This window comes from Adelges cooleyi, unplaced genomic scaffold (genome assembly GCF_023614345.1).
Source record: "Adelges cooleyi isolate 19-005CV unplaced genomic scaffold, UGA_ACOO_1.1 ACOO_flye_CR_arks_rails_tigmint_CR_PRNA_651, whole genome shotgun sequence".
Lineage (NCBI taxonomy): Eukaryota > Metazoa > Arthropoda > Insecta > Hemiptera > Adelgidae > Adelges > Adelges cooleyi.
Window position 1 is genome coordinate 8,491,903 of NW_026096352.1, and position 12,567 is coordinate 8,504,469.

The 12,567-nt window shown below is 28.9% G+C and overlaps 1 protein-coding gene across 1 annotated transcript in view; it reads right to left on the reverse strand.

Annotated features, from left to right (window-relative positions):
- Positions 1–12,567, reverse strand: part of LOC126844998 (hemicentin-1-like) — a 156,612-nt gene that overhangs the window by 126,948 nt on the left and 17,097 nt on the right. The window contains exon 2 of the mRNA XM_050583568.1: positions 10,496–10,599. Within this exon, the coding sequence (XP_050439525.1) occupies positions 10,496–10,592 (97 nt within the window). The 5' untranslated portion in view covers positions 10,593–10,599. The remainder of the gene's footprint in view (positions 1–10,495; positions 10,600–12,567) is intronic.

Sequence of the window (12,567 nt, forward strand, 5' to 3'; positions counted from 1 at the left end):
GCAAAAGGAAGTATTTTTTAAATATTTAATTACTATTTTTTTAATTTTTGGTCGTTACAAAAACTTAAATTTATCATGTATTACTGGTCAAGATATTTTCTGAACGTGTTTATTATTGCTTAAATAAAAAAACATTAGAATTTAAACAAGAGTATAAGGCAGGATTTTTTTTACGATAAAAAGTTATCTTTTTAATTTTCTTTGAATTAATAAATACTTATACTCTTAAAATTAATTAGTATGAGATTACCATCGCATTGAAATTTATCGTAGCAAATGATTTCTCTAGTTGAGCTAAAGATACTTTGGTAAGCACACGGTGGATTTCCGAAGACAACTTGCATATTTTAACCATATTATAATGTAGGTAGTTGAATATTGGACGTAATCATTGTGCGTAACGCGATCGATTTTACGTTTAAAAACAAAATGGATCAAATGCCAATGTGATAACGTTTTATTATAATTATTTTTAAAAAAAAATATGTATTTGCAAACGAGAAGCGCTTATTTACTTCTTTCCCATCGCTAAGACTTTATCGACCGTTTGAAAGAGGAAAAAAAAATATATTTTTTTGTACTTTATAATAAAATAATATAAGCACTTGGTTTCGATTTCGTAGATACGTGATGAATCACCAATAAATAAGTTCATCAAACCGTAAAAGGATTCGGGACAAAAAAATGAAGTCGAACAAATAACATTCTCACGATATTAAATAAATCCTTATAAATTGGGACAAACAAAATGTCGGCCGAGTTTTCCAAATCGGCGATCACGCGGGTCGTGACAAAAACCGTTGCTTTGTAAATCTCTGAGAAATCAACTGACTGTTCACGCTCAGAAATGGTCGTGTACAGCGTGATGTGGAGTTATTTCACAATAAAAGTTTGGCGACAACGTGATAAATTAGATTACTCCATCCAGTTTGTCCACAGTGCCCGGCAAACAGCCTTTGCGACCAAGTAACACCGCAAAAGTTAAAACGAGTTTGATTATAATATGTGCCATAATTTTAGAATGACGGATAACCGCTTTGTACGTAAAACGAGTCATTAAACAGCCTGTTTCTTCGACGCTGACTAAAATAACAATAAAACTTGCACCATATATTGTTATAATATGTTTTATATATTATATATCTATAAATTATAAATATTAAAGGTCGAGAAAAGGATATTATTTTACAACGAAGAGGTTTATAGTTAAATAGAGGCACGGGTGTAAAAAAAATATAAACGTTTTTAATTAACCTTGAGTGATAAAAATTTTAATTGGTTTTTCTATTACTTCCGGAATGTAGTCGGTAAGTTATTAAGTCGGTTTTAGAATTCCGTTATTATGTCAATAATAAATGAATAATAAAAAAATATGCTAAATTAAGTGCGGCCTTAAAAAAAAAAGTTCTTTAGGATCATTTTAAAAACTAAATTAACGCGTCCATTAAGTCTTAACACTTGGATGTTTTCATTATTATTTTTTCGTGTTTTCACGCTTCCCGCAGGGAAATCAAAATTTTGTATTTTTTGTGGCTTTTGGTACCTAAACGTATTTTGGGTTCTTCTCTAAGTATACGTGACAAGGTCATTGTTTAATGGTTTGTAATTGACGATGGCTTTTTCCTTAAAGTGAATTTAATGTAATATTATTTTTATAATTATAATTTTTAAAGGTTTAAAAGTTGTTGAAAGTATATATAAATATATTTATACATTTGTAAATAGTTTATTTATACAGGGTGATCCACTTACCGTGAACCACTCAATATCTCATAGGGTTTAATAAGATATTACAATTTATTTTTTTCATATTATTTTTATTGGGTGAAGGAAGGTATTTTCGTGGCATAAGCAATTTCGTGATATAGTTTGTTGATCGTATCGCGTAATTCCCTATTAGAAAATTGTCTTGAAAATCACACTGAATCTTAAAACACAGTTATTTTAACAATCAGTGTGATTTTCAAGACAATTTTCTAATAGGGAATTACGCGATACGATCAACAAACTATATCACGAAATTGCTAATGCCACGAAAATACCTTCCTTCACCTTACAATGTGATCTCAATTTTTTACAATTTTTTTTTGTTTCTACCCCCTTCGCAACTTAGTTTTTTTGATAGCAACTCTGAAACTTAAACGGTAACGTAAATATTTTATTAACTTTTTAAATTGGAAATAAAGTACTAAAAATATTGACTGGTTGATAACCAGTTTCGGATAACTATTTTTAAAGTTAGGATGAGAGGGGATGTGCGGTTAGGAAATGAGCACAGTTAAAAATAATATCGACCAGTTAAAATTTTCAATAAATTATTCTCAACTTAAAAACTTAATAAAATATATACGTTACCGTTTAAGTTTCAAAAGTTGCTATTGAAAAAACTAAATTGGGTGGGTGTGAGAAAAACAAAAACAATTGTGAAAAACTGAGATCACATTGTATGAGAACAATATGAAAAAATAAAGTTTAATTTCTTATTAAACCCTATGAGATATTGCGTGGCTTATGATAAAAAAATCATCCTGTATATATATTATACATATCATATAAATATTATATAAAATGGAAAACCCATATCAGTTTGACTTTAATGTCCCTACGGTGGGCGTTTTCATTATATTTTCATAACTTTAACCTTTAACTCTAAAATTCCGGAACTCTGCCAAAGATATTTTATATTTGAATTACTTAAAATAATAATATTACTATCAAATCAAATAGCGAGGGAATTATAAAATATAATTTGTTTCAGAGCCAACGTTACATTATAGGCATTAGTAGTTAAACTCTATTTACAATAGTAAATAAAAATAATATACTATAATTAGACTGGTACTCGTATTTAAAAAATAACCCATACACAATCTACAGATATTTTGTTACTTATGTTAATAGCAAAGAAAGTTTAGATGATGTGGATAATTTTAAACTATCGGAAAAAATGAACTAAAATATTGATACTAAAAATTATAATGCTAACGTGGTCAGAGTAGAGAAGTGCGGAGTGGGTCGAAAAAAATGTTAATTAGTCAAAGTTATTAACAAAAACTTAAAACACTGTAGCACATTAATCACCGTGATTAACTTCGAAAAGATCATTTTTTAATTTTTGCTTGTTTATATTTCAGAAAAAATTAATTATCATTATCTTTCTTATACTTAAAATTAATTTCTATACTAGTCGTTAGTACAAAAATACCACTTGAAAGCACTACAGACGAGTATTTTGATATATTATTATATTGATAAAAGTGTTATGCATATGTAGTTGTGGTTTAAGGTGCGTCAAGACGGAAAACTTTTGGGAGGACTATACAAATATTCATTTTTTCGTCGACCATAAAAAATCGGGACATTTGCGGTTGACTAAAGCCGCTTTTCGAGTGTATACCGTCATTCGATCATCAAAACGGTATGTATACAATATGTCATACAAATTGGTATAAACAGGCTTACAAGGAACGTATGTTGTATAACTTAGGGCACAGTTAGCTTACGCGGTGGGTATATTATAGATAAACTTGTGTATAATAGTATCATATTTATCATTTATACCTATTAGGTTTGCAGCTTGTAAAACAACATAGTACGATATACGAATACGAGGAACGCAATTACGATAATGTACAGTCATGTTCTGTTTTATGAATTCCCTGTGGCTGTTTTGTTGTAATCATTTCAAATTTGCATTAATAGTAATTGAGCACCACGAAAACTGCAGTTGTGTTTTACAATAATTGTAATAATATGTATTGCTACAAAAATATAACCCGAACCTACAAATAAAAGTTTTTATTACAGTAATTAAAAAAAAATAGTTACTACAAAATAAAAATACCCTTGATAAATAGCATGGAATGGTTTTACTGTAATATATTTCTAAATAATTTTTTTGCTGTTTTCTAATAAATAAAACAATATTCGTGTTGTAATTCTTTAATACATTTATGGATACGCGTTAAAAATAACATTTAGTCAATATTTACAAATCAGAATATAACTTAGAATATAACATTACATATATTACCTAATTTCTATGATTACATTGTACTTAGTGCATATGAATGGTTTCATTGACTTAAGTCTTACTTTTTCTTTTTTAGTGTCTTCATTTTCAAATAAAGTGTTGTGAACGTCAGTTATATTAAACATGATAAAAAGAATCCTTTCTGTGTAAGTGTGATTAAATTTATACAGCTCGAATACCTTGTGGGATATGTAAATTGTATATATTTATTGTGAAACGCTATCTCATTAAAAATTGTATATGAAAGACAATGGAATGCAATCGAATATGTATTTGTAAATGCATGACCTCACCTTTATATCTTTAATCGCAGTCACTTTATATGTAAACAAAATCATAATAGTATTGTACATCTAAGGAAACCTTTTATCATGTATTTGGGACACAAACTCCCCTTGATTTTTCCTACAAATCAGGGCGATACTCAGCATAAATACAAGCCCTTGAATACTTCTTCTTCGGGCGGATTCCAGCAACGCTTCAAACTAAAAATCTCTCAGCCATCACCTTGTCACTTTAAACTCTGAACTTTATTTTTACTTAAAAAATAGATATATTTACTATCGTATTACATTTTTAGATTCATTCATTCTTCTAGTTTGAAAAAAAATACTGTTATTTCTTATGGATTCAACGAGGATATTAATCTTGAGCTCGCCTCGGCGTAGTTTGATGAAAACCGTAACTTCAATTATTCCACTTTGATCGCTTATTGAAACGGTCTGAAGATAGTTGTATTGTTATGACGGCAGTGGTGCGCGTCAGAGAGATAATACCACAATGCAGTCAACATGATTTTGAAAAGACACAACGTTATAACGTCCGATTATTGAATTCCATATTCGTCGAACCTTCGGGTCCGGTATACTAATATTCTATTATATATTGTATAATATGTTATCAGCTGTGATAATGATACGTCGACCGCACAATGTAATATATGCAAACCTAAGATGCCTTCAACGCGCACTAAAGATACTGCTAGTTTAATTAAAAGCAAAATGCCGGCTTACGTGTTATTACGTGAGCAAAAAGTTAACAATCACTGCAAACGTCCGAAGAATGACTTTTAATTATTTTTTCTTTTTACATTTTCTTTTTAATGTAGTAAATCATTTACGGTTTTTTGCATTCTCCGACGCACGACTTAATAGTGAAAAAAATGTGTTGCCCCTTTGGTCGTCGGTAGATCTATAGTACTTTCGCACTAGTGGCTTTGCAGTTGGCAATCTTCAGAATTTCTAAGTCGTGCTATATTAAAATTTTACCCACGTTTCTACACAGAAACCGTATGCTTAACAAGTAACAACCATACACTCTAGAATTGTCTAGTTCCCAAAAATAGTAATTTATGTGTTATTCTCTTAACAGTTAGTTGCTCACAGCTTACACCACGAACCAAGAAAAATTTATATTAGATTAAGATTAATCTCAGTTCACCGTTTACACCGTGCTAACAAAATACCATAGAGTAGTAGCAGCCACTCCGTTCTCTAAATAAGGTTCAAAAAGTGACTAATTGTTTTGAAGTTTAACCTTTGACACAAACAAAACTGTATGTATAAAAATGTTGTATACCACCATACGAATTTATATTGTAGAAATCATATTCTTATCTCTTAAGAATCCAAGAAGTATCCACGCTGTACACGAACACATCGGCACATGGATATGTTTTACACACAACACAAACAAGTAAAATAAACCGTTTCCCTAACAACGATTTGGTTGTTGAGTGTGACTGGATGCGTTACGTTTCGGACAAATTTTTAGAAGGACTCCCAGCGATAAAACAGAGATGGTAGAGTTGATAGATTAGAGAAAAGAGATAAGAGATAAAAATAGAGATAATAGCTTTGACATACAAATAGAGGTAATGTATTAGAGATAAAATATTAGGGATACTATATTAGGGATAAAATATAAGAGATTAAAGATAAGGAAGTACCAAAAATTTCCAGGGTCCTATACTTGGATATAAAGACATATACATGTGCCTATGTATCCGATTGTACTATGGATACTCGTTAGTATTAAATTGGCCTAAATTGGCGACGAATCGAAAAATAAATGTGACCTGACCTGACCTGTTTAAAAGATATCATATCATTATGACTTGAAGTAACATCTCACCTAATATCGGCCGGGCAAGGTGGCCAGTCTTTTGTTTACGGTAAAAACTAGACCGCTGTCTAGATAGCTCTAGGGAATCTCCCTAAAAGGCAATTGCTCAAAAAACTTCCATCGTGTCGTGAATGCGCCTATAGTTTGTATCTTTCTGAGCTACTTTATATTTGAGTTGACAAAATATAAATATGGATTGTTTTGTAAATATATTTTTAAAAAGACACCGTTGTAATGGCGTTGTGATTGCCAATATCTTGATGTCATTCGAACAAACTTTATGATATTTTATTGACGTAGTGAACATTACACGGAAGCATCATTTTTTTGGTTTAACCTTGGAAAGTCTTGACGTACAAAATGTCGACACACTAATCTCACAAAAAATAATAAAACAAAAACACCTTCTCAAATTAAGTTGAAAAACCCCATTTATTTCATTATGCAACTGTCCACTTTTTTATGTTTTTCAAAAGTATCGATTTCAAATGAAAAACGCACAGCACCGTTAATTAAAATTTGACACTTCAGCCGAACAAAATTCATCCCTAGGTAAGAGCTTACCGACTAGCTGTTAATAGTACAAAAAATAGGATATAAAGTATAAACATAAAATATATTTTATGTAGTAAAACTATATTTTTTTTAATGCATTTAGGATTTCAATAAAAAATGCCATTAAGAATATCGTTTAATTTTCCAAAAATGGATTTTGTGTGGTTATACTTTTTGGATACCTTAGATACCTGTTCATAAAAAATAAAAATCTGTGTATATATTTTTTTGTCAAAACGTTTTATTTTTATTACGTTTTTCGGTGAAATATGAATATTTATTCATCTGTGTATGGTATTCATATCTTTTAACAAAAAAACTCCGACAAGACCTAACGGCAATTATTTGGAATGGGTTCGAGCGCGTACTAAACACACATTCCTATTTAAAAGTGGAGTTGCGTGCAAAATATTTAAACAACGCTGTTAAGTCAATGATTATTACTATAGAGGTTCGTTTTTAATAACATTAATGGTCGGCACTCATTGACCTTGTTCCTGTGTGTTATGATAATACTAAACGTCTGTTATATATGTATAATATATATATATATATATATATATATATATATTTAATTTTACAATTTCATATCGATGTATGCGCATTCTTCACGCTGGCAAAAATTCCCAAATAATATATACGAATTATATACGAAGCCATACGCTTGGTCAATAGTAGAGCGCATAGGATCAGAATGACCGGTATTAGCTTAAGTAGAAAAAATATGAAGAAAGTCTACAATCCTGTAGTTGTCCTAACAATTCTATAAACAAATTAACTGTTCGTGACTTTTCAAGTATTTAGAATTATTTTTAACTAAATACATTTTTTGAAACTGAGTCAGTTTATTAAAACGCCACTATGTGATGAAAATGTTAACCAAATAAAAAACATATATAAAATAACAACGCATTCGCCTGTAAATAAACGATTTCGAGCAGACAGTGTCTAATTGGAATTACATAGCGAAAGACCTAAAATGCATAAAACGTTTGCATGCGTGCGAGAGAGTTTGTATGTAATATATTGTGCACACGCTTATAATATGTGTGTGTGTATAATAAATTGTCTAAGTGTATGAGATATTGATTACCTGGACCTACCGGTGGGTATCGTGTTAACCCAGTCAAACCCAAATAACTCATTTAGCTGTTTTTTTTAATTTTCTTCAATATGGCCTATTGAAAGTATTTTATAAGTTTTATCATTTTTGCATTTTTTTTTATTCCAAATTACAGGTAGGTACACCGCATTGTACCTTGAGAATTCGTGAAATACTATGATATGATGTGTAGATTTTTCATAACTAAATACGCTCCGCCAGCAGGGCTCCGGGAAATATCGCGTAAGACGTTTAATTTTACTCAGTCATTCATCTGTGCTAGCTATTGGACACAACGCGTTTAACCGATAAGACAGGCAGTAGCTATATCCATTGTAAATGATCGAAGTTTTCCATATTAAATGCGTCATTATCATTCATATAATATATTAACGAAAAATTGATAATAATGAATCCAACATAAGTCTACCACTGTGTACTACTCTGGAACTGGTAGGGTTAACAAGGTTAAATGTAACGCCACCTAGTCATTCGCATTTATTATGAGTTATGACGATTAACAATATTTATACATTGTGTTATTGTTTTTAACTTCAGATGAAAATCAGAATTAATCGTCTTACCGCACCTTTTTGGTAACCGACATAACGAAGAAAAAACGCACACTTCAGCAACGATACCAAGCTGTTCTAACCCAATACTTGTGCAATAAATAATAATATAGCCTGGCGCGCGGTAGACAGTAGATACGTTTTACGAGCAATAAAGTAAACCTCAGTATTTCTTAAGGAAATGTTTTTTTTGTTACCTACTAAAAAACGAACGGGCGTTTCATAACGATAATTCCGTTCGTTACCACAACATTGAGCCGTTTCTCCACGGCATAAACCCTCTTACACGCTTATACGTTTAGAGAGATTTGTAAGGTAAAACTCAGTGGTCGAGACTCGAGAATAGGTAAAGGCAAAAACCCGTGAAAAAATATATATTTTGCAAAAACATTGTTAAAAACTCAAAATGATTTATATTACTAATATTAAATTCAACGTATAAGCAGTAAAAACAATGAAAAATATATTTATCATATACCTAAACAAAATAAATTGTATTTATATATTATTTACTAAAAATCAACGATGCACATGAGGGGAGTCATTTTTTCCAAGAAGGAAGGCCAACTCTATTTCTAAAAGTTATAAACCATTTACCCGTGGGTATCAAATGACATCCCAACACTTTCTTATGAACGCCAGTCGTCACTGACAAAAATAAAAAAAAGAGGAACCCATTTTTACAGATTACCACAAAATTTGTACTGTATTTCAACTTTTATCAGTTATATATATTCTTGTTGATCCTACTGCGTATTATTTACTTTTTTTTTAAATATTAAAAACACCATTTTGCAAATGAGCTTTTAATATTCAAATTATTTTCTTTTGTTATGATTTATTATTATAAATATATAAAGCATTTTAATATGACTGGATTATTTATGTTTTCCCCAATACTTACGTAAAAAGCCCTGCGTATATTTTACTTTTACTATTATAAAAACTAGTCTGTAATATTTACATAAAATACTTCGGACATAAACTGAACAAGTTTAATCGATAAATTTAATACTAAAAGTACTCGACATTTGTAAAAAAATTGACGCTTTCCATTTCCCTTAAAACAAACATGGTAGATAATTAATTAATCGTAAAAAACTGATCCTCCTATACCCTACTAATCATACCGGTACTAGAATACCGCTTTTGAGTATCTTTTTGTAAATAACACAAAACTTTTTACATTGAACCAAAGGAATATTATTAATTTTAATAATTTTATTAAACCCATACTAATTATACGGGATTTTATAAAATATATACATTGTTAATTAGTAATTACCTGTTTTAAAAATGACAACCTTGTTATTTAAGTCTGTGTACATACAACTTACATTAAACGGATAAATGTTGTTACTTTTAGTTTTCTATTTTTACAACATTGTATTTTATTTTTGATAGAAAAAATAATTTTAGTACATAACAAATAACATTTTCCGCAAACTATGTATGAATATTATTTTTTACAATCATGACCTAAAATATTCTCATTGTACTGATAGTATTGAATCTTTTAATGTGAAATATTAGATAGATTCAATGTGTTACTAAGACTTCTGAAGATAAAAGTATTCTCACTTAATCACAAATGTATACCACCGTATCTAAGACAATCAACAGAAAGAGATGATTTTGACCGACGCTATATCGGACCAAACATTACATAATCAATTAAAGGTGGATTCCAGCCTGTAAAACGGAGGTAGGGTAAGTGGTCTTAAATTTTTATACGGGTATGGCAACTGACATAGTTGTTATTCCCTTTCCCGCGACACAACTGTTGATGATAATTAATAATATTACTAAAATAAATAACTGAATTTCATGGTTCTACATCAACATGACCCGTTTGCACATATGTTAGAATAATTATAATATGTAACAATGTTATGTTATCATTAAAAAATCCGAACGTTAAAAAGCAATATATATACAGAGTGGGCCAAAAGTAACAAATTGAAAGTTGAATATTGAATGACAAGACAGTTTCTTCACTACATATTTTTTGGCGCACCCAGTATTATGTTGTCATCATATAACGTTTACTTCAAAGCTCATGAATAACATGATTTGTTATTACTAAAAAATAATAATATGTATACATACGCGTTTCCCGAGTTACAGATTTAGTCAATGTTATACAAAAACAACTCCATATGACAGCTAACAGCCAAATTAATGATGTCAGCCGATGAACAACCATGACTTATCTGAAAAAAAAAAACAATATTTTCATTATAATAGTGAACCAACATACAAGTCTGTAAAAATGAAATATTTTTCAAAGTCAGTTATCTATTAATTACTTAATCGATTGTTAACATTTATCTACTGATTGATTTAAGACATAAGAGTATCATAAAAAATAATCCTTTTTTTTTCTACCAATTTTACGTTTTAATCTTTATTATTTTTAAAAAAAATATTTTAGGGATGACTATTTATGTTTAAATCATACTTAAAGTCTTATCAATTTTAATTATGTTAAAGGTTAATAAACGTTTGAAATTATAGAAGTAAAAAGCCTACTCGTTTCATTTTTCGAAGCAAACGACCTCGGCGACTCTTTAAATTAATAATAATAATAACTAGTCATTGACCAGTTGTCTATATCCATTAATAAATAATAAATGGTTAGGTAGAATAATTATTGTGTTGCGTGACTGTACACAAGTATTTACTCAAGTTAACCTTAAAATTGAGTTATTAGGCTGTCTAGTTTTCATAAGTATTATTATAACACATTTGCAAAACTGAATCACCATAATAATATGTTCTTGATTTAACATATAAATTTAATATTTAGGTCATCATAATATTAAATTGAAATTATAAGCAAATTCGTATTCGAATACTATTAATTTTTCAAATTAATAACTAAAATAATTAATTAATATGATATTAAAATATTGTAATAAATGATTGTACTAAACCGATGCTTTATTTATTTTGTAGGTACTAAAGCTATTTTTGTTAATCAAATATTAGTTTTATTATGGGAAATTTTTGTTATATACTAATTTATTTTAATTATTTATATTGTGTAATTATAGTTTTAAAAGAATTCGGAATGTTTAAACAAATAGCTTACAAGTTAATCTAAATATGCATTGCAACCCATTTCGCTAACAAAGTAAGGATAAAATCTAAACTGGAACAAACATAAACTATGTCGGTTTTCTTCGGAAATGTGAATCCTCCGAGCTCAAATTTGTATACATGCAATCTATCACAGGCTTACACTAACAAATTATAAATACATCGAATGACATGTAGTTTGATAGTTAAAAAAAAGTGCCAAATTTAAAATTTATATGTTGGACATATATTTCTAAAAGAAAAAAATCTGTCTAAACTCTGACAAAAAGTACAAAGCAGTTCGTTTTGCTTAATAATTTAGAAATATTAATATGATATATTATTTAATTACTTTAATATATATGTGTATTTATTATTAATTTAAAATATTTTGCCTATAATAGTTGTTTAAGGACTAAATTTTTATAAAACTGTTTAATATTTATAATAATATCATATCAGAATAATAAAGTATATTAACAGTAAATAAATAAAGTATACTACTTAAAATAAACTTTATAAAATTTCAATATATAATTATTTAACGTTAAACGATCAGAGGTTAGGGATACGTTATAGTTAAGTTATAATATTTTATAAACGTGATACAAAATAATTCAATCTCATCGACATTACTCCAAAATTCCATGTACGTGGAATGCAAGACTAAATCCGAAATAAAATACATAAAATCCATACATTTCATTTTATACTGGAATAAAAATGTGTTTTAGGTACCCCAACCCTGTTTAAACCTTTCTATTCAAAGTATACAGGTATCAAATAATTGTTAACAAGTAACAACAAAATAAACATTTCATATTTTTTTTGCATAATGTAATTACTTATAAAAATAACCAAAAAATTCATCGCTAATAAATGCAATTTCGACAAATCATAAAACAGAATACCTCAACATGTGCATTATAGTAAGTTTTATATTATCATTGGGTTGCAGATTTCATAGATTCTTGTATTTATTTAAGATAAGTAGAATATTTTCAAACTGTTAGTTTTTCCTGGCGTTCCAGACTAAGCATTATAAGGCTTCAACGTAAATTACTATGTTTAATACAAATTAAAATTAAAAATTACTTTAC